The sequence below is a fragment of the Muscardinus avellanarius genome (assembly GCF_963383645.1).
Source record: "Muscardinus avellanarius genome assembly, chromosome: 14".
NCBI lineage: Eukaryota > Metazoa > Chordata > Mammalia > Rodentia > Gliridae > Muscardinus > Muscardinus avellanarius.
In genome coordinates, this window is record NC_137800.1 from 59,931,656 (window position 1) to 59,955,215 (window position 23,560).

General features: G+C 48.5%; 1 protein-coding gene across 1 annotated transcript in view; it reads right to left on the reverse strand.

The window, feature by feature from the left end:
- Nucleotides 1–16,567: 16,567 nt before the first annotated feature.
- SFRP1 (secreted frizzled related protein 1) overlaps nt 16,568–23,560 on the reverse strand; it is a gene marked incomplete at both ends in the record, with an annotated part of 39,515 nt that continues 32,522 nt past the window's right edge. Inside the window, one exon of the mRNA XM_080710262.1 lies at nt 16,568–16,890. Within this exon, the coding sequence (XP_080566388.1) occupies nt 16,568–16,890 (323 nt within the window). The remainder of the gene's footprint in view (nt 16,891–23,560) is intronic.

Sequence of the window (23,560 nt, forward strand, 5' to 3'; positions counted from 1 at the left end):
TCGCTTTCCAACCTCTCGCCTCCAGAACCCTGCGGTGGTGAATGTCTGCTGCTGGAGCCACCGCTCGCCCCACCGCAGCAGCCCTGGAAAGCTACTGCAGACGAGACATTAGCATCCGTGCGTCCCTGTGACCTCACTCCAGACCTTTCTCACTTTCACCACTTTTCCCACTTAATGTCCCCTTGCTGTCCCGGAATCCAATCCAGGATATTACTCTGCATTGAAACATTGCATTTCTCCCTAGCCTGCTCTGGACAGCGACACGGCCCAAGATTCCTTTGTCTTTCGTGATATTAAAAGTATTGCTATGGTTTGGACAGGGAGTGTCCCCTGAAAACGCTCATGTATTGGCAACGTGAAAATGTTCAGAGGTGAAATGACTGAGTCCTGAGGGTTCTAATCTCTCAAGCCCGTGGGTGGATGAACGATTTGAATGGTTTCGTTTGGTGCGCCCCGTCTCCTCTCTCTCTCTCTCCTTCTAACACTCAAGATGTAAGAGCAGGGAGCCGCCACCACAGCTGCCACTTCTCCTTGGGAGCCAGCCCTATGGACTGACTCCTCGGACACTGTGAGCCTCAACAAACCTTTCCTCCTCTAAGCTGTGCTTGTCAGGTATCAGGCCCCAGCGGTGAGAACGCCGACCAAAGCACACGGATCTACCTGTGGGAATGTCTCTCAGTTCAAGCTTCCATATACGAGAGGAAACCCTCATGTTACGTCAGGTCAAGTGACTTTTTTAAAGAATGTCCAGAAGTAAAACGCCCTCTTGTGACACCATACCAGGGTGTACAGGATATCAACCTGACATATCGCCGGTGATACAAGCCCAGATTTCCCTCTTAAGGTGACATCTGTCGGGTTCCTGCTGCAAGGACGTCTTTTTTCCCCTCTCTATTTATCCGAAGTGAGTCACTAAGTCTAGCCACACTCACGAGAGAGGGATAGGGAAAGTTAAGTTGGTTTTCTGCTAATCTCATCATGTCTGTTTCTGGGTGTTTCTTTAGAGTGACTTTTTCCTCCTCCTGGCTATGGGTCGCATTTTCCTGCTTCTTTGCAGATCTAGTAATTTTGTGAATTTTATACTCTTGAGTGTTAGATTTTTTTTTTTTTTGCATTCCTTTAGAATGGGGTGTGTGTGTGTGTGTGTGTGTTACTGGGGATGGAACCCAGGGGTCTTCTACCTCTAGGCTACACCCCACCATATATATAATTTGGAAACAGGCTCTCCCTAAGCTGCCGAGAGCCTTCCTAAGTTGATGAGTCTGGCGTCAAACTTGTGAATCTCTTGTTTCAGCCTCTGAAGTACCGGAATTATAAACCTGCATCACCACGCCCAGGTGATTGGTTATTTGCAAAGCGTAATCTTTAGGATGTTTAAAAATGCCCTTTCTGGCGCAGGTCTAGTGAAAGCTTTATTTTGGGTTAGCTGAGTACAACTATTCAAATGTGTGCTTTCTGGGGCTTTTACGCTATTCGGTGAGTTTTTCCCTGTTGTCAGTTGAAGTGGCATGACTCTCAGTCCCATAGGAGCTCTGGGAACTGTTTTCCAGCTCTGAGAATCATTCCTCAATGATTTGTGGATCAAAAGTCAGATCGTTCTCCATAAATATATACAGATATCAGGGGTCTGTCACAAATAAAGTGCTGAAGACATTTTTAAAATCTGGCCGGCCATTTGACCGACGCCGGCCACACCCTTCCTCTCTCCCTTTCTCCCCAGCCTTCTTAAAGCAGCTTCTGATGGAGGAGCAGGGACCCCGCGGCAGCAGAGCCATCCACGTCTCTGCTCTGGCGTCCTGCCGTTCACCTGGCTGCAGCGTCCTCTTGCTTCCCCTGCGGGTGGTGTCGGGCCACAGGGGAGGTCACCCCGGCTTCTCTAATTTCACTCTTACCCAGCACTTTGGCTCTTACTCCCTGCCCTATCTTCCCTGTGAATATAAGACATTTGGTGGCAGGATTCGTGTCTGCCTTATTTCCACCTCCCTCATGATAGCTGGCACATGGCTACCCAATAAAGTTGACTTTTATCAATGATTAAAACCAACCACTAAGCTTGTAATCCCAGCATTCTGGAGGCTGAGACCAGAGGATCGCGGTTCGCGGACAGCCTCAGCTACTTAGTGAGGCCCTCTGCAACTCAGTGAGACCCGGTTTCAAAATAAATAATCTTTATTAAATCTTTATTAAAATAAAATAATTATGCCGGGCGTGGTGGCGCATGCTTGTAAATCCCAGCATTCGGGAGGCTGAGACCCGGAGGATCGTGGTTCACAGACAGCCTCAGCTACTTAGTGAGGCACTTTGCAAATCAGTGAGACCTGGTTACAAAATAAAGAATAAAAAATAGGGCAGGGGGTTTAGCTCAGAGGTCGAATGCCCCTGGGTTCCATCCCCAGACCTGCAAACACACACACACACACACACACACACACACACACACACACCGTTAAAACCAGCTGCCAACATGGTGACACACACCTGTAATACCAGTGCTTGAGAGGCTGAGATAGGAGGATCACAGGTTGAAGGGCAGCCTCAGCAACTTAGCAAGACACAGTTTTAAAATAAAAAGGGCTAAGTTGGGCCTAGTGGCACATACCTGTCATTCTAATACTTGAGAAGCTTCAACAATTTAGTGAGACTCTGTTTCAGAATAAAAATAAAAACGGCTGGGCTAGTAGCTCAGAGGTAGAACATCCCTGGGTTTAATTCCCAGTACACACACACACACACACACACACACACACACACACCACACACACACACACACACACACACACACACACAGCCATGCCCCTCAGTCTGGATGGAGCAGGCTGGGCAGAGATCAAGAGCTGTTTGTTCTTCCTGCCTTTCGTGCCAAGAAGGTCCCGGCCTCCAGGGGCCCAGGCCAGGGCATCTCATCAATACTGGGGAAACGGCCGGTTGCTAAGCGGGAGCTTGGGAACAAGGACAGCAGCTGCCCGGTCCCCATCGTGAGGACTCTGCTTTCACCTCTCTGGCCTTGTACTGCCCGGCAGGCGCCAGAGCCAGCACCAGTGGCCCCAGGATGGGGAGCCGGATGACTCACAGATTGACACTGTGAAGAGAAACCAGCGTGTGTGCGTGTGTGCGTGTGCCTGGAGTGCGGTCTGGGAGGAGTGTGCTGCCCAGCTGGAAACAGGTGTGGCTTGCTTCCCACCTCTGAGAACGCACCAGGAGCGTGGTGGTGCGCAGGCACCACACTCCAACCCCCAGGAACCAGCCCCAGCCCCTCTGACTTGAGAAAGAAGCCCCTGCCATTAAGCAGGTGCGATACCCAAGTCAAAGGCACTGAAAGCAGTAACTAGGAGGAAAGGGGCAACAGGAACTGGTTGAGCTATAGAAAGGGCCCTATAGTGAATCAATTAAGGTGACCAATCAGAGGGTATGGAATAGGGGAGGATGGAGCCTCTTTAAAACACAGAAGATATATAAACAAATGTATCAAAGTTAAACACCAAACAAGCATGGGATAGAGGGAGGGGGAGGGAATGGGATGGGGGCTGGATGAGGGCTAATTGGATGATGTGTGCTTGTATATCCTCTCAAGTCTTGTATTCCAATGTGATATATGATTACAATGCACCAATAAAAATAAATTAAAAATAAATAAATAAAAATAAATAATAAATAAATAAATAAATAAATAAAAGAAATGTGAGGAGGAGGAGGGATGGCTCCATTCTCTCTCTGTGTGTGTGTGTGTGTGTGTGTGTGTGTGTGTGTTACTGGGGATCGAACCCAGGGTGTTCTGCCTCTGAGCTACACTCCCAGCTCTGTTTTGTTTTGTTTTGTTTTGAGACAGGTTCTCACTACGTTGCTGAAGGTCTCGTTAAGTTGCCAAGGCTAGCCTCAAATCTGCAGTCCTCCTGTCTCAGCCTCCCAAGTATAGTCATGCACCACCATTCCTGGCCTGGTTTGCCACTGCACCAGAGGCTGCCTGACCTTCCACAGCGGGGACAGACCCCGTGTACAGCTCAGGCCCCTGGAGGCCCCAGCATCACACCTGAGAGCATGGCTGCCCCGAATTGCTCTTTTTGCCAGGGATTAAATGGCCGACCAGAATGGGAGCTGGGACAAGATGGAGCAAGAAAGACAGAGAGGAAGTTTTGGGAAATAGAAATGGCCAATGGAAAAAATATAAAAGAAGATGATGTTTGTTGTTGTTGTTGTTGCTGTTTGTTTGTTTTTGTTTTTTGTGGTACTGTGGATTTAACACAGGGACATTCTACCTTCAATCTATACCCTTAGCCTTTTTAATTTTTTTTGTCTTGAAATAGAGTCTCCCTAGCTTGCTGAGAGCCTCACTAAGTTGTAAGGCTGGTCTCGAACCGGTGATCCTCCTGTCTCAGCCTCCCAATTACAGGCATTCACCACCACACCCAGCTGAAGATGATGTTAAAAAAAAAAATGAAGCTGGAGCCGGGCGCGGTGGCGCACGCTTGTAATCCCCGCACTTGGGAGGCTGAGACAGGAGAATCGCACAGGTTCGAAGCCAGCCTCAGCTACTTAGTGAGGCTGTCAGCAACTTAGTGAGACCCTGTTTCAAAATAAAATATAAAATAGGTAGGAGGTGTAGCCTGGAGGTAGATGCCCCTGGGTTTCACCCCCAGGACTACAAAAAAAAAAAAAAAAATGAAGCTGGACATGGAGGTGCACACCCCTAACCCCAGTACCTGGGAGGCGGAGACAGGATCACAGGTTTGAGGCCAGCCCCGCAAACAGTGAGGCCCTCACAATCTAGCAATACCTTGTGTGAAAATAAAAAGGGCTGGGAGTATAGCTCAGAGGTCAAATGCCCCTGAGTTCAATCTCCAATCCCACACACAAAAACAAAACCAAAAACAGTAGCAAGTGTTTCCCAGATACATTTCCCCTGCGCAGGGCGCTCGGGCTCCTCTTCTGACACCCAGGAGCAGGCGACAGGGACTTGTGAGCTTCTCCACGAAAACCAAGCCCTCGCTGCGCTCCAGGCCTCCTCTCGGTGGGCTGCCTTGGTCCTGGGGCCGCCGCTCCACCTGAAGTGCTGCAGAGGAGGAAGGCCGCAGCGCTGCTTGGGAAAGGTCGTGTGTGCATGTGCGTGCGTGCACACATGCCACTTGTCCGCCCGAATTGGAAAGTGTTGTCCCTGGGGGAGAGGCCTGATCATCGCAAATTCCAGCGTGTCTGTTTTCCCCTCGTAAGCCCAGCGTGGTGAGCAGGCGGAGGTGGAAAACACACATGAGGTTTTTCCATGGGGAGCCACTAAACTGCGTAATCCAGAAATCGGGGTCAGCTGCAAACATGGCTTCCAGCTCACGTCTTCCTGGACGTTGGCAAACCTCTTTTGGGAAAGAAGTGAGAGAAAGCACGATAATTCTAAATTTGTTTTCTATTGTTAATTGTGGTAGACAAAGTAGACGTAGCATGAAATCCACCATCTGAAACCTTTGTTCAGAGCGCCTTTCGGTGGCACGCCAGACACTTAACACTGTTGTGCAACTGCCCCCGTCCAACTCACTCACTGCATGGAAGTAACAGCTCCTGCTTCCCTCCCTGCTCCCGGGAACCACATTCTACTTTCTACCTCTACGCATTTGTCTACCTTCCTGCCTTTAAGGACACATAGCTACTTTGTACATAAGTAGAATCATGTAATATTTGTCTTTTTGTGACTGGTTTATTTCAATTAGTATAATTCCTAAAGGTTCATTTACATTGTAGCATTGTCTGGAATTGTCTTCCTTTTCAGGAGTGAATAATATTCTAGGGTGGGCATATACTATGAATATGGACCTGCAAATATGAGAGCTTGTTTTCAATTATTTCAGGTATATGCCTAGAAGTTGAAATGGTAGGTCATATGGTAGTGTGTGTGTGTGTGTGTGTGTGTGTGTGTGTGTGTGTGTGCGTGTGTGTGTTTACTGGGATTAAACCCAGGGGCATTCTATCTCTGAGCTATACTCCCAGCCCCTTTTTTCACTCTTTATTTTGAAAACAACAGCAACAACAACAACAACAACAACAAAAAACACTTAAGGGGCGACTATTCAGCATATATACACCTTAAAAACAAAACAAAACAAAATGAAAGAAATCATCCAGGTGCGGTGACACACACTTATAATCCCGGTACTTGGGAGGCTGAGACAGGAGGATCACAGGTTCATGGCTAGGCTCGGTTACTTAGTGAGGCCCTCTGAGACTTAGTGAGATCCTCTTTCCAAATAAAAAATAAAATAGGGGTGGGGGTGTAGCTCAGAAGTCGAATAACCCTGGGTTCAATCCCCAGCACCACAAAAAAAAAAAAAAAAGGAAAGAAATCCTTTGTTTGCAGAACTGTGCTGAACAATGAGGTTTATACTTTCGATTTGTGGCGTCGGTGTCTGGTTGGGTTTTGCTCCCATAGTGGTGAGTTTTGTTTTGCTTCATTCTGTTAGTTTGTTTTAGTTCCTGTCTTTGAGTGTTGGTGGAGGGGAAGGGGAGCAGCGTGCTGGGGACTGAGCCCAGGAACATTCTACCTCCAAAATGAACCTACAGCCCTGTTTTCTTTTTTCTTTCTTTCTTTTTTTTTTTTTTTTCCAGGAACTGGGGTTCCTGGAAACCCTTCTACCTCTGGGCTACAATTCCAGACCTATTTTTTTTTTATTTTAATTTGGAAACAGAGTCTCTTAAGACAGCACGGCTGGCTTCGAACCTGCGTGATCCTCCTGTCTCCGCCTCCCAAGCGGGGATTACAAGCCCAGCTCCTACAGCCCTATTTTACCTTTCATTTTGAAACAGGACCTTGCTAAATTACCACTCTTTGGCTTCAAACCTGCAATCCTCCTGTCTCTGCCTCCCAAGTTCTGAGATGATGGGCGTGCGCCACCACGCCTGGCTATCCTGCCTTCTGAGTATGGTTTTTCAAGTCCTACAGCAAGGAAACTTGAATACTTAGCATCACCTAAAAGATCCAAAAGGACCATCTCTTTAGAAGAAAGCACCCAGGTTTGCCACTCTGACCTTGACTCCTGGCTAGGAGGGACCAGCCTGAAGAGCTGATCGGCCTCCCAAGGGGAGTGCGGCAGGCGGCCTGAGCTCATCTTAAAAGATAGCATTCAGAAGTCGGGGTCCTGGCTCCGTGTTTTATGAGCCCTAATCCTGATCCAGCATCAGCCGCTGAGTCTTCTGCCAAAGAAAAACTGGAAAACAAGCTTCCCTCTCATCTCACTGGTATGTCAGCAGCTGATGGACATCATCTGCAAAGCCAGACCAATCTTTGAAAATGCAAATCTAGCTGGGGGTGGTGGTGCGAGCCTGTAATCCCAGTACTTGGGAGGCTTGAGACAAGAAGATCACAAGTTTGAGGCCAGCCTCAGCAACTTAGCAAGACCCTGTCTTAGACGACAAAATAAAAGGGCTACGGGTGTGGCTTGAAGGTAGAATGTCCCTGGGTTTAATCTACAATACAACAAGGACAAAAAAAAAAAAAATACTAAAGTGAACTTAGCATTTCCTTTTATATGGGAAGACGAAGTTAGCTTCATGGGAAATGACTTCGACCCAATAGGAGCAGCAGGGGGTGAGGAAGGGGCCCGGGCGGGGGCAGCGCGGCTATTAGAGCTATGTAACCTCTGCGCCCCTCGGGTGACCCCTCCTCCTGGAGCCCCGCGCAGGCCATGGTCTACAATAGCAGTGTACTAAGGATAAAGCCGGGCGTTCTACCTCCAGGCTGTACCCCCAGCTCTTTTTTATTTTGTTTTTGGAAACAGGTTCTCGCCAAGTTGCCAAAGCTGGCCCCAAATCTTTGATCCTCCCATCTCAGGCTCCCAAATCCTGGGATTACAGGCGTGCTCGGCCGCCCGCAGCAAGGTTGAGTCTTCTAAAGGATACCTCGGTGTTTGCCAGAGGTAGTTGCTGAGATTTCAGGGCAGAGTGAAGAGCCAAGCTGGGACTGCTCGCTGCAGAACTCCCAGCGCTGTCTGGACGCAGCTCTTCTGCAGAAGCGGGCTGTCTTTTCTTTTTATGTACCCTGGCTAGCGTCCAGCACAGGTCAAGTCCAAACGCTCTGCACGGCCCGGACAGTGACGGGCCTGAGGAAGTCCAGGTGGTTCTGATTAGGTCTGGAAGCACATGACTCGTCCAGCAGAGAACCCGGGCAGCGCCGGAGGCTGAAGTTCCCCTCCCCGCCTGCAACGTCCAAGTCTCATTCCTGATGGAATGCAACTTCCCCATTTACAGACAAACTCTGTGATTCCATCTTCCACCTACCCTTCCCACAAAAAGTCACGCGGGGGGTGGGGGGAAAGCTGGCTTGAACTAGAGGCCTCAAAGGTTTGTTTGGACGTCACCCACCCTTTGTAAATCAACATTTTAATGAGTTAAGTATACACAAAGCAAAAACACAAGGAACCCTTCTTCTGAAAGGGAGAGAAATGCTCTCCAAGTGTGGACTGGTCTGAACACGGAAGCAGGCCAGGCCTCATCAAGTCTCTCTTTGCTGGTAAATGGCCTCCTCCCCCCTGCAGCCCTCAGGGAAGGGAAGGGACCGTAGGCACCAAGGCCTAGGGCTCCAACCGGCCTGTCACGTGGCCGTCACACCCAGCTCCGGGCAAGGCGGAGATCACCACTACCCACGGGGGTCAGAACGGACGCGAGCATCAACGGAAAGGTCTGACGGGAATTTCAGCAGGAGACAAGCAATTACACATGTTCTAATGCCGCTCCAATCACCCGAGCACACAGTAGGGTCGTTAAAATAGAAAGCAACAGATGAAGAGCCCAAGGAGCTGACGCATTGAGAGAAAAAAAAGTCTTCCAGAGGTAGAGCTGTGACCTAAACACGTGTGAGCGTGCATGAGTGTGCATGCGTAAACACAGGAGCTTAGCAGGGAGCAGGGCACATGGCTACAATCCCAGCACTTGGGAGGCTGAGACAGAAGGATCCCAGGTTGGAGGCCAGCCTCAGAAATCGAGTGAGACCCACGGTGAAACTGCGTTTCAAACTAAAAAATAAAAAGGGCTGGGAGTAGAGCTCAGAAGTAGAGCGCCCCTGGGTTCCACCCAGTAGCAAGGGAGGGAAGGTAGGTGATCTGACTCGATTCAGAAGCTGGATCTCTTTCCCCTGCAGTGAATCAATTACCGCACAAACACATTTCCACCCGCCAGGCAGGGAGGAAACAGACAAGAGAGGGTTTCCTCTTGACCTGTAGGTTCAGTCTGAGGATTGCCAGAAAAGATGCAAACCGGGAGAGAAGACCTGTCTCCTGTCCCCAGTATGGATCTAGGCTCTCCCACTCAGGTCAGAAATAGGGTCACAAGAACTGGGAATGGTGGCGCACACTTGTAATCCCAGTACTTGGGAGGCTGAGACAGGAGGATCGCGGTTCGAGGACCTCTGCAACTTAGTGAGACCCTGTTTCAAAATAAAGAATGAAGGGCCGGGCGTGGTGGCCCACGCTTGTAATCCCCGCCCGCGCTTGGGAGGCGGAGACAGGAGGATCGCGCTGGCTTAAGAGACCCTGTTTAAAAAAAAAAAAAAATACAAAATAGATCTGGGAGTGTAGCCCTGAGGTAGAAGGGCTTCCAGGAACCCCAGTGCCGAAGAAAGAAAGAAAGAAAGAAAGAAAGAAAGAAAGAAAGAAAGAAAGAGAGGGAGGGAGGGAGGGAAGGAAGGAAGGAAGGAAGGAAGGAAGAAAGAAAGAAAGAAGAAAGGGAGGGAGGAAGGGAGGGAGGGAAGGAAGGAAGGAAGGAAGAAAGAAAGAAAGAAAGAAAGAAGAAAGGGAGGGAGGAAGGGAGGGAGGGAAGGAAGGGAGAAAGAAAGAAAGAAAGAAAGAAAGAAAGAAAGAAAGAAAGAAAGAAAGAGCAGGCTGGGGGTGTAGCTTGGAGGTAGAATGCCCCTGGGTTCAATACCCGTGATCAAGAAAACAAAAGAGAGAAAAAAGAAGAAGAAGAAGAAGAAGAACTAGGGTCACAACGAAAAGGATCTGGGAAGGGAAGATTTTGTTAGGAACCAGACTGACTCAAACACACTACTCTTCTTTTTCTTCATCGAGATTGATGGCACAGTTGAGTAAGCTCCTAGTTTGAAAGATGGGTTCTTTCCCTCCAACCAAGTGAATGGATCCTTGCGGACATCTAACCTGTCCCTGCCTGGTCTCCATCGTGAGACATTACCCTTACTAACCTCCAGCCTTCACAACAGTAGCAGCTGCTGGTTCTGGCACTGCACAAAGCTGACATCCCAAACCCAGGAGTCTGCGGCACAGTAGTCGGCAGTGGGGGAGCTGAGAAGCCTTCGTGCAACATTGACTGCCATACAGGCTGTACTTCTGGGGTGTCTGCTTGTTTTTTTTTTTTTTTCCTCTCTCTCTCTAGACAGCTAATGGCCGCTGCCTGTTTTTCTCCTCTGTAGGAACCTCAAGCACTCTCCCAAGTCAACGACTGATTTGCCATGCCAGAGAGAGGTACTATTTCTAGAAGTCATTGAGTAACATATCGAGACCAGCAGCCAAAGGAGATTCCCACTGGCTGCAGATGCCAGCCCTGGGAGGGAGTGCTGACCCCTGAGGAATCCAGTTAATCCTGTGGTACCCATCCTGGCCGTCCTGAGCCACATTGTGAAATAGCCACTTGGGTCCTGGTATGCGATCTCTTTGTTCTTTCAGATGATGGGTTTAATCATCTAGGCAAAGTGGCAAAATTACCCAGATCTGCATAGACCCCAGATAAACTGACAAAAATGGAAACTGAGGCCTCTCAACCATGTCCCTCCCACCCCATCCATTCGCAGGTGTGAACCGTGATGGGAGATCCTAGAGCAAATTATCAAAGAAGGCAGCCGAGACAGGTCCATGTACAAAGCATTCCTGTAGGATCTCCTGTTTTCTTTCTGATCTTCTTTTTTGAAAGGAAATCTAAGTCTGAGCACATGTCTGAGTTTTGATTTCTTTAATTCCTGACACCCAAGGACTCTCCGGGAAGTTGTCCCTGGGTCACACAGGCCATCCAAAGGCACACAGCACTAGGGCCCCAGACCCAGGCGCTCGAGGAGAAGGAAAAGACAAGGATTTCTCCTTGGGGCTCGAAGCTGCCCACACTGAGGTCAGCTGCAATCCCAAGGGCCGGTCGGTGCAAGTTCTGTCTGCATTGCTCACTGCAAGCTCCCATCCGTCCAATCAGGTGACAGGTGATGGGGAGGTTAACCTATCCCACACCACGTGACAGGGGTTCAGCTCTGGAAACTTGCTGTATCCTTTCTTTCTTCCCATCTCCTCTTTCTCTCCTTAAACACACACATGTAACTTTCCCTCCATTTAAGCAAACAACTCTCTCCATGATTAAGTACAGCCCCTTCTTATCTAAATAGTCAACAGATGGACCAAGACACAGGCGCTCTCTGCTCCTATCTGGGTCTGCTCTGGTACCCATCTTCTCCAAACTTACAAAAAGCAGCTTTCCTTGGCCTGTGCTAATAGAAACTCCTAACTCATACTCCCCCTGTGAACCAGCCCTGCGTGGCAGGCTCTCCTCGGTGCCTCAGAGAGGTGGGGTGCCCCTCCAAATATGTCAGCTGTCCCCTCTTTTCTGGGTTTCTACCATAACCTGAGTCTGAAGCTGCCCAGATGTGAACAAATGGAACATGAAGAGTCCCAATTCTGCTATCAAATGCCTGGATCACGTTAGCCCACCAGGTAAGTACCAGCAGCGGTGGGTTACCCCCAAGGACTCCCATGGGTCTGAGGACAGGGGAAGGGTGGGGACATCTGGTGAAGGACATAGTCTGGGATACTAATAGATTGCTAAGGGGCAAAAGAGGACGGGATCTGTGAGTTTCCAATAAGTAGAGTCTCAGAGATAAGAAGCAACCGTGAAGGGGTTGAAATCCAGGTCTAGGGGCCTAGTTCAGTGATACAGTAGAACAAGCCCAGCGTGAGTTGAAATCTAGGACTGGGGCTGCAGCTCAGTGGTCGAGCACCTGTCCAGGCCCTGGGTTCAATCCCCATTACTGCAGGAAAAAAAAAAAAAAAAAAAAAAAGGCTTAATAAGCTCGGCCCCCAGCTTTGAATTAATAACTGGCCTTCAATCTCTGGTTTGATTTTTTTTCTCTTTAACTTGAAGCCTGATTCATATTTTGGATCCCCAGGAGCTAGGCTCTATGTGGGGATCCCAGGAATGGCACTGGTGCAACACGGCAAAGGACACTGCAGAGCCCAGTAGAGCTTCCCTGCTGACAGTGCGCTCTGCGGACCAGCAGTTCCAAAGCAGCTCCATAGATAGCTGATCCAAAATGCAAAAAATGGTGCACACCTGTGCACCTGCACTAGGGAGGCTGGATCGAAGACTCAAGACCAGAGAGCCTCAACAACATGGCAAGACCCTCACAACTTAACAAGACCTGGTCCAAAATTTTAAAACAGGCTGGGTGTGGTGCTGCACACCTGTAACTGCAGTACCTGGGAGACTAAGACAAGGGGTTCTCAGGTTTGAAGAAAGTCCCGGCACCTTAGCAAACCGTGTTTAAAAATAAAAAGGGCTGAAAGTATAGCTGGGAGGTAGAATGCCCCTGGGCTCAATCCTCAGTACAAAAAAAAAAAAAAAAAGAAAAAAGAAAAAAAAATGCCCTACCTCAAACCTAGGAATCACAGTGACTGGGTGGCTCTGTAAGCATATTAAAGTCTGAGACGCATTCTTGACAGCCAGATGTATCCAGCCATCGAGGAATTCCCTCCTGTATGTAACTTACAGCCACTAACTAATACCTAGCCCAGACAACTCCTAGAACTTCGGACAGGGCTGTGGCGATACTTTCGTGGGGAGGGAGAATCCCACGATAACCCCTGGCTTCTCAGCCACTCTCACACTGGATCCAGAGGGGCCAGCAATTCACATATGCTCCTGAGGAAAAGGAATCTGTGTGTGGAGGTTGGGGGCTTAGAGGTAAGACCAGCCTAGCCTGGGGGACGCTGTGACTCGTCTCCTCTGCCTGTGGGCAGGGGAGCATCTACAGTCTGTTGAAGAGGGAGGTGTTGTCAGGTGCAGCGCCCTGTAATCTCAGTGCCCGGGAGACTGAGACAGGAAAACCCCAGGTTCTAGGCAAGCCTCAGCAACTTAGCAAGATTTAAGATGATGGTAATAACAATTATAATAATAACAAAGGGCTGGAGGTATAGCTCAAAGGTAGAACACCACTGGGCTCAATCCCCAATACTAAAAAAGTAAAGGAACACACGTCTTATTTAAGGTCTAGAAGTCTAACAAGTTCCAAGTTCCAGCTGGTAATCAACACTGATTTGGGCCAGAGGGGAAAGAGCATCCAAAACCCAAATCACGCAGGAGACACGCAGGACTAGAAGAATGTTTAACCTCTCTGATCAGAAGTAGCCAGGGAGGGGTGGGGGGGGGGGACTCCCAGCAGCCATTCCTAGGGGCAGCCTGGAGTAAGTGGGAGGGAGAGGAGGGTAACCTGCAGTGTTCCTCGGGGTCCCCCCAGCCGCCCGCACCCAGCTCCCATGTGACCAGGAAACATCACGAGGACTCGCTCGGGCGTGGGTGCCCGCCCCGTGGGAGAAGGTGAGCAGCGTATGGTTGGGGGCACAAGGAATCACGATCCACACCGTCAGTGATTAACTGCGTGATTTTAGTCAAGTGAGTACATGGCGGGAAAAGCAGGAAAAGAAAATGAACACATATGGGAATTACTATTAACATGAGCGATAACATCAAAACATCTGGTAAAATGCAGTTAAAAAAAAAACAACACAAATGAAATGGAATGTAAAACATTTTCACAGTATTCAAAGCTTGTGGCAAAGATTTAGACTCTAAAAGAGAACTACAGGAAGGAACTAGAGGAAAGGGGGATTTTGTTGTGCCCTGCGTATCTCGTGTGCCAGGTCAGAGCCGCCAGGACGTCATCTGGAAGCCCAGGTGCGCTCCTCAAACGGGCCAGCTAGGCCCACTAGAGCTATGATGTTAGTAAGAGCAACTAGCTACATGAAGTCTGATGAGAAAAAAAGGCTGAAGTTGGGGAAACAGGGTTTCTGTAATTTACAGATCCAATGAAGACTGGAGTTCTGACTGCATTCTGCCCTGGGGAGAAGTCAGAGCTGACCCACCAACACCAAGAGCCAGGCCGTACACAGATCTTAAAAATAGAATGTTCTTGGAATTCTCGCCTCCGATTCATCTTCTAAGATAACTACTAGTATTCTTCAAAGACTTAGCTGAGCTCTGCCAATGGCCTCACAGGACTCTCCCCAGAAATAATTATTCTGGCGCTTTCCAAATCCAACGTATGTGCTAGCAAAACCGATCACATCGCACGCGGACCTCCGCTTTGGGAAAGCACCCGCAAGGCCGATGAACGCGCACATTGGTTTTGTTGTGTCTTTTGTTGAGAAAAGCAAAGGTCGGCAACACTGCAGCTCCGGGGCCCTGGGTAACCCCCTTCCGTCCTGAAATCGCTGATGTGGTCAAAACAAAGCTGGCATGTGTCTGAATTCTTCACTAAGGTCCAAATGGAACTCAAAGGCCAGGGTCCGTAGCTGGGGTGACACAGCTGCGAGTCACATTTCCAATCTATTTGTAATCCTTTCTGAAAATGTGGCTTCCTACCTGAGAACTCCCTTTGCGGGAGTCACACACTGCAGAGCCTACTTGTCCGACACTTTCTGCAGCCGCGGCTGGCACCCGGGCTCAGACACAAAGAGCGTGCTGCACAACACGCTTTGAGCCGTTACATAGGAATCTGAACTCAGCTTCATCTACCAACATGAAGGCTCAGCTCCACATGCCTGGGAAATTGCTCTGAATCTGTTGGGCCACAGGAAACTAAAATATTTCTAATTACTGAGATATATACATATATATCTTCACATCTTTAAATTATCCAAAATTACAGGCAAATTATTTCAGGTGCCCAATACTTTACGATTAAAGATCAGAGAGAACAAAAAAAAAAAAAATGTGTGGGGAAATTATTAAAATGATGGGCTTACTAACCGTGAGGTGTTAACTAGGTCAGGATAATTCTCAGTAGGTAACTAAGCTGGCAGACTGATTTCCAAGCGACAGTTTTTCAGAGCTAACACCCTCCATGGCTTGTCTGTCCAGGGCCGCCCGGTGATGGCCTCAGCACTACATCCAGGATGAATATGACCATCACCCCAAGGACAATCGCTAAGGCCGTGGAGACGTGATAGAACGCTGAGAAGCAGGCTTCGCTGGAAGGAATTAACATTAATTTTGTTAGAACTATTTCCTCTACCTTGAAGGATAGGAACAAAGTTGTCTAAAAGAATTGTTTATTTACATCATTTATTAAGTGAAAGGGTTTTGAGGGATATCTTCAGGCACTTGGGAAAAACTGCAGAGATGGCTCGCCCTTCAAACTGTGGATGAAGACACCTGTGTGGATGTCCTCTATGCAGAAATGGAGAAAAAGGTAAAAACCAGTGGAGGGGGGTCAGGCAGGTAGACGGTTCTGAATATCTTTGATTTATAGGCAATCGAGCTTAAAGGAACCGGTGTCTTTGCAGGAAAGCACTGTGAATCTTTCCTGTAGGTGTTGTTTTGGCTCCAGGCAACTGATAACTCAGGAAAAAGGGACCCCAAGGCTCTGCCGCAGGTGCGCCCCCAAACACATCGAGAGTAGGGAAGGAGCTACACTTCCATAACCAATAATCACCACCCAGACTCCGGTGAATCAGCAGACCTTGGTCTTGATTCTCCTTTCAATGCACAATGCAGACTCAACCTCGAAAAGTTTAAGGAGGGCTATGCTGTGTTCTTTTAAAAGGTGAAGGCACACAGATGAAATCAGAAAGCTCTTCACTCTGCTTTACAACCCACCCTGCCTAGGAATTTGCTAGACTGTGGTAAAGGTTTGGGTTTCTTTTGTTTTCTCTCCCTCCCTCCCCCTTCTCTATGGTTTTTGGAAACCACTAGTCATTGCCTTCTGAGCCTGAGGACCCTCCTTTCTCTAGTGCCCACTGTGTTCCTAGTACTTACAAAAAGCAGACGCGGGGTCCTGCAGGCCCGAGGCGAGCCCTGGGCAGGGGAAAGCCGGTGGGCAGCGCGCCGGCGCCCGCGGCACCTCGAGAGCTACTTTCTTTTCACTGTCCCTGTTATTTTCAGAACCGACCTTAACTGCTAAGCGTGGTAAGTGTGTTTGTCTGAAGCGGACAGAGAAATCCCTCTGGAACTGAAAGCAACAGGACTCGCCAATGGTTAGAACTTTCTGGTTTCAAAGGCACAGATTAGCTGACAGAACCACAAGTGACAACAAGCAGGATACAGGGCTCAGCTTCTGCTGCCCTCTCACTTTCTGCCTGACGCCATTTACTTATGTACGTATGTATTTTTCCTTTTCAGTGGCCGCATCCCTGGGTGGCAGGGCTCTGTGCAGTGTCCGCTGTTTCCCGCTGCAGGTCTGAGAGGCCTCCCTAAGCTAAGGGCCGGCTGTGTGGGGGGCTGGAGCGTGGCTACGGAGGGACAAGTGGACATGCTGCGAGAACGAAGCCAGCGGACGCGGCCCACCGCAGGCAGGCCAGCGCGCCCGAGCCCCCCGCCCCCCGGCCGCCGGTCACTTGAACACCGACTGGAAAGTGGGGCACTCGTGACTCTTCATCTTCCTCATGAAGCTTTTGAACTCCTTGTTTCTCTTGTCCCACTTGTGGATGGCGGTCAGCAGGTACTGGCTCTTCACCTTCCGGCCCATGATGAGGAAATGGTGGCTGAGGTTGTCCAGCTGGTGGCAGGGGCAGTCGGCGCCGTTCTTCAGGAACAGCACGAGCTTCTTCAGCTCCTTCTTTTTGATGGGCCCCAGCTTCAGGGGCTTCTTCTTTTTGGGGACAATCTTCTTGTCGCCGTTTTCTTTTTTCACTTCTTTTATCTTCATCCTCAGTGCTGGGAACGGTGAGGGAAGAAGAGCAGAGAAGGGGAGGGAAGAGAAAGCAGTTAGGACACAGCTCTGCGTCAAGGCCAGTGAGGTGGCAAACACACCCCTGACAGGGGGTCACGGGTTCCAGGCCAGCCTCGGCAACTTAGCAAGTCAGTCTGTCTGTCTGTCTGTCTGTCTGTCTGTCTCTCTCTCTCTCTCTCTCTCTCTCTTTCTCTCTCTCTCTCTCTGTGGTACTGGGGATGGAACCCAGGGGCATTCTGCCTCTGAGCTATACCCCCAGCCCTGTTTTTTATTCTTTATTTGGAAACAGGTCTCACTGAGTTGCAAAGGGCCTCGCTAAGTAGCTGAGGCTGGCTGCGAACCCGGATCCTCCTGTCTCAGCCTCCCCAATGCTGGGATTACAAGCACGTGCCACCATGCCCAGCTTAAGACTCTGTTTCTAAATCAATAAATATGTAAATATTAAATGAATGGCTGGGGATATAGCTTACAGACAGAATGCCTCTGGGTTCAATCCCCAGCACCAAAAATCAAAAGTAAACAACCTCTCAAACATGAGGCTGAAGTGAAGAGATATGAGAGGCAAACAGCAAATAGAAGGAGGGAACAGTCGACTTCAGAAAGAAAAGCAAGGTCTCCTTTACTTATTATGCCACTGATTCTGCCCCTAGACTTGTGTTATCCAACAGCATCTCAGAAATTACCAGAGGACTCCATAAGATCCTCAAATAATTTTTTTTTCTTTTGGTGGTACTGGGGATAGAACCCAGGGGCCTTTTACCTCTGGGCTACACTCCCAGACCTATTTATATTTTTATTTGGAAACAGGGTCTCTTAAGCCAGTGGAGGCTGGCTTCGAACCTGCACAATCCTCTTGTCTCAGTCTCCCAAGCGCGAGGATTACAAGCGTGTGCCACCATGCCCGGCTCCTCAAATAGATTTTTAAAACCAAATCATAGTTCTCTTTTCTAAACTTTAGTGGCTTGCCATGTGCAGTGGTACATGCCTATGATCCCAGTACTTTGAAGGCTTAGACAGGAGGATCTCAGGTTCAAGAAAATTTAGCCAGACCCTCAAAAACTTAGACCCTGTTTCAAAACAAAAAGGGATGAAGGTGTAGCTAGGAGATAGAATGCCGCTAGGTTCTATCCTCAGTATCCCCCCCAACACACACACCACATGCACACAAAAAAGAAAAATATTCAGTGATTCCGAATATTATACAGTGTTTTCAGGGAAGAAGAAAGGGGCCACACACGCCAATTTAACTCACATAATCTAATGTTATGTATCCCTGCAGTCAAAGAGAAAAATCTTACCGACTGTTTTTTAAAAAAGAAAGTTGGTGGTTTGGTTTTTAATATCCAAATTCCTTGAGTTGGGTTCTGTAAACACAACAGACGGCATCTGTGCACGGTGCAGGGGAAGTTAAAGAGCTCAGACCGTCCCGCTCGGGCACACTGAACATCAACATCGAGCGTGGAAATCAGTGGAGAGCGGGCGCTGCGCAAGTCCTGTCGCCATGAGCAACCGGCCACTCACAGGTGCCTCCCGGCTCCATCAACTCAGGAGACCCACAGAGTAAAGCTCTGCTCTGGCTCCCTGATGGATCAGAGCAAGCCCCCTGGTGACATCCTAGTGGAGAGGCCCAGGAGACCCTTTCTCCTCAAACCGTGTGTGTGTGTGTGTGTGTGTGTGTGTGTGTGTGTGTGTGTTGGGAGTTGAGCACAGGGGTGTTCTATCTCTGAGCTACATCCCAGCCCCCCCCCCTTTTTGAGACAGGGTCTCACTAAGTTGTTGAGGGTCTTGCTAATTTGCTGAGGCTGGCCTTGGACTGTGAGCCTCCTATCTCAGCCTCCGAAGTACTGGGGTTATAGGCATGCACCACTGCGCCCAGCTTTTCCTCAAATCTGTGTGGTACAGTGGCTGTTCTCAGTACACCACCAACAGATAGAGAAAACAGCCTACCCACCAATTCTGTCACCTCTTTGTCCCTATAGATTGTCTGTTAACGTGTGTGTTGCTAGGGATTGAACCCGGAGCCTCACACATGCTAAGCAAGTGCTCTACTACCAAGACACACCCCAGGCTTGTTTGGGCTCACAGTTCCAGAGGGTTCTGGGCATGACCGATTGCCCTCAGTGTGGTGAGACAGCACATCATGGCAGGAACACGTGGCTCAACAAGCTACTCAGGACGGCTGGAGAGCAAAATGAGAGAGAAAGAGGGCTGGGATGCCAATATTCCCTTCAAAGGAATACCTTCCTCCTACTGGCCCCACCTCCGATACCCCCACAGGCTGGCACCGAAGCCTCACGCCTGGGCTCTGAGGGACACTCAGCCAGCCCGGGACCATGTCTCACCATGCACTTTTAATCACCATGCTTTCCTTGCTGACCCTGTGGTTCCACAATTCTCTATAACAAACTCAAAACAGTACTCATTAAATAAACAAGAAAATAAGGGGGAGGAACTTAGACCCCCCCTTCCTCATTTCACCCACATTTTAAAATGACTTCTCTCATGAAATGGCAAAAGAGTTCTTGAGACTGAAAGAGACTACCCAAGAAAAAAGAACCACATTTATAAGGGTTTTGCTATTTAATATTTAGTTGATTAGGAAAGCATTCCCTTAACTAACCCACAAGTAAAGAGAAGGGGAAAAAACCCTAGGAGCAAATCTTTAACGAGTAGGTCAAAGCCAATAAATTAAATACTCTCCCACTGTTTTCTTTTTCCAGCAGAAAGGTGTTCTAGATCTTGATGTCTTCTTAACTCAAGCCCCATACGATACCCCAGGCCTGAGCAATGCCTCAGCCCAAGGGAGGTAGAAAGTTCGGAACTGGGTATTAGCACACTCCTCTAGCAGAGGATTAGCTTGACCTCCAGGCTGCCCCAGGATCCCCGTACAGGGGCAATGAGCCAGGCAGCCTCCCAATTGGCTTGTTTTTCCAAACTCTTTCCCCACTCTGAGCTGGCACTGCCTGTAGCGTCTGATCCTGCGTGGCTCCCACTCCGGGGCGGTCAGAGGACTTGGGCACCAGCAGGTGGAAACGCGGTGAACTCGGGACAGCAGAGGCAGAGGTGAGCACAGCTCGCAGCTGCATGCCAGTACCTGAAGGCCGAGAGAGAAGGATCGCAGGATTGAGGCCAACCTCGGCAACTTAGCAAGACCTCTTTTAAAAATAAAAAGGGCTGAGGGTATAGCTCAGAGGTAGAGTCCCCAGTGCTGAGAAGAGAGTGCAAAGGGCTCACTCAGCTCCATTCACCAGAATCTCCAAAACGCAGCCCCGGGCTCTTCAGTAAGTCCCAGGCTACTTCCCAAAGCCTAGGGCTGGGGACCGAGCACGTCACCAGGACAAGCTACCGTGTGCTCCAGCAGACAACATGGCGCTTCCGTGGAAACCATTTCACTTTTGATTGTGCTGTTTTTAATCACAAATCATAAATCAAAGTTCCCCTGCCATGACCATAAAAGGAATTTACCCTACTTAGAGGCAAATGGCGAGGGGAGAGGAAAAATCAGACGGGAACGTGCTGTGCGTCGACTACTCCTGCCACTGGATCATTCCTTCCTGAGGGGGATGTGGGAGAGAAGGCACACGCCAGCAACTGTCACATCCCTCTCAAGGGCTTACTTCTGGGATGCAGATTACCCAGTGTTTGGTGAGCAATTCCCTGCCCAAGGCTGTCTCGGGAATGTGGATACAACCTCCCACCACCACGCCACACCCCAGGGCTGCCCAGGAGCAGCCAGGGGTGGGTGACACAGCCTCGCCAGCCTCCAGACACCGTGCCTGGAGTGCAGCGCAGATGCTGGTGGGAGTCAGAGACAAGAACCAGGAGGGAGCAGAGGCTGGAAAATGACTGGGCAGAGCACTGGCTCCCGGACTAGGGTGACCTCGAAATCTGGTTTCAAATACTTGGAGTCTCCGCTTTCCACCTGTACAGCACAGAGCACAATCTGGTGGCCGGCCTGGTGGACCTGCCACCCAGAGGCCCAGGACAGCAATGCCAGAGCGTGCCGCTCACCTCAAGCACAGTCCTCACCCCAGCTGGCTCTCTTGCTCTCTCCTCACCAGGATGGGGATGTCCCAGGCCTGGGCCTCAGCTCCCTATCACAGCTGGACCCCAAACTAACACCAAACAAAACAAAAATCCCTTTTTATGGTACTGGGGATTGAACCTACCTCTGAATTACACTCCCCCCCCTTTTTTTTTTTCTACAGCCCCTTTTTTATTCTTGATTTTATTTTGAAACAGGGTCTTGCTACACTGCTAAGGCGAGCCTCAAGCCTCTGGTCCTCCTGTTTCAGCCTCCCAAGTACTGGGACCACAGGTATGCACCACCATGCCCAGCTTTTCCTTTTTTATTTTTATAAAATATTTAACTTCTCCCCCAAGGGTGGGACATTACTTCCCCCTATGCATTAATGCCAGCAAGAAATGAAAGACCCAGAAATTAGAAGCAGCAATTAGGGACTTTCTATCAATCTAGACCATTACTATTTCTACTTCCAGTCACTGGAAAAAAACATATTTTTGCTCATAAATTATACTTCCTTAATAGCCTCCACACGAAGCTTGGCCATGTTTCTGAACTAAAATGAGAATCTGAAAGTCATTCCAGCCATCCCTGGTCCACACGTTCTTCCAAACCATCTCTTCCTCTCGACTTTGCTGCTTCTATTAATGGTGTCATGGTTCTTCCAATGACCTCAGCACAGTGCTGGGATGCAGCCAGCCACTGGCCAGGGGCTTATACAACCAATAACCTGAACTTGCCGTAGGAATCCAAAAAAGATCGGCTGGGAAAGGTTAGCATGGGGCCGAGTCAGGAATCTGGCCTGAAACTCATCTGAGCACAGAAAACAGTTACAGTGAAGGGTAAAGTACAGACAAAGGAGGGGGCACCAAGCACCTCTACTGGGGTGAGAGGAAGGAGAAGAATTATGTGAAAGCCACCAGAGGTGAAGATAAAAAAAAAACAGGCAGCCTATTATCGTGAAAACCATGGAGAAAGCCATTTCAAATGGAGGAGGCAAAGCCAGGCAAGGCAGCAAACACTTGTAATTCTAGTACTTGGGAGGCAGGGACAGGACTTAATGAGAGCTTCGGCAACTTAAACAGACACTATTTCAAAATAAAAACTAAAAGGCCTGGAGATGTAGCTGGGAGGTAGAATACGTCTGGGGGAAGGAAGGAAGGAAGGAAGGGAGGGAAGGAGAGAGAGAAAGGAAGGAAGAAAAGGAGGATGAGAAAGAGAAAGAGAAAAAGAAAGAAAGATGAAGGAGAGAGAAAGGAAGGAAGGAGGATGAGAAAGAGAGAGAGAGAAAGAGGGAAGGAAGGAAGGAACCAACGAACTAACTGCATAGTAAAAGAGTGGGACCCTCAGCTCTTAGGACACTACATTTATGTCCCTCGGGTAGAGGACTAAATGGTTTCTAAGTCAACTAGTTGCTCAAAAGTAAAGATCTATGGGCGCGCACACACACACACACACACACACACACACACACACTAAAAATCTCTAAAGTGAGTCCCAACAACTCACAAAGAGCCTCCAATTTGTGCCTCACTCAAATTATATGCAGTCAAGAACAGGCAGGGTAAGTGTGAACGATGTGTGAATGACAGAGACTCAGATGTACAAAACAAAACCAACAGTGCAGGGATCATGAGAAAACTTTTTAAACAAAAATATTAGATAAGATGTATTCATAAAATAAGAACAGAAGCGCTAAAAAAGAACATGCATAAAACAGTACAGAATACTTATATGTTTAAAATATAAAAGGAAAAATAAAAAATTTAATGCAAGTGCTTTATGATAAGGCTAAAGAAACTTCCTGAGAAGCAGAACAAAAATGACAGAGAGAGAACAATGACAACAGGAAAATAAGAGTATCGATCCGAGAGTCTGAATATAAACGCATTACACAGACAGGATGAAGAAAACAACTGGGAGAAACTATCGAAGAAATAACACAATAAAGCTTTCCAGGAAGGAAGAACATGAGTTCTCAAGTTAACTAGTACCCAGCTCAATGAATGATGACATCTTGAAACACCAGGAACAAAAAGAACTTTTGAAAGCTTCTAGAGAAAAAGAAAGTGTAAATCTAACACAAAGGTTCAGACATCAGAATGGCTTCACCAGTAGCAATACCAGAGGCTGTAAGATAATGAATGAGTGTGTCCCTCTAAAAGCCCCGAGGGCTGGAGATGGACTCAGTGGCAGAGCACTGGCCTACCATGTGCCAGGCCCCGGTTCAATCCCTAATGTCATGAAAATAAATAAAATAAAGCAAAACACTCCAAGCTAATACTGGGCTAAAAACGCCAATCAGCATCTAAAAGTAGAATAAAGGCATATTCGGGCATTAAAAGATTTTTTTAATGTCTCCCACATATCTTTTCTTCAGAATCTATAAAAATGAAAAAGTAAATAACAAGTATAAAACACTCCGGGAAACAAAGATCTAACATAAGAAACGCAAAAGGAGGCTTAGGAAGGTTTTCTCAGAACAACTGTGTAACAGGCCGGCACCTTGAAAAGCTGAGACTGAAGCAAAAGGTTAGAGGGCTCACTCAGGCAGTCCTGAGAAATGCCTGCCAGAAAGACGGGCTAAAGTTATAATATGAACATAAAGAATGCGGCAAAGAAAACTAGAA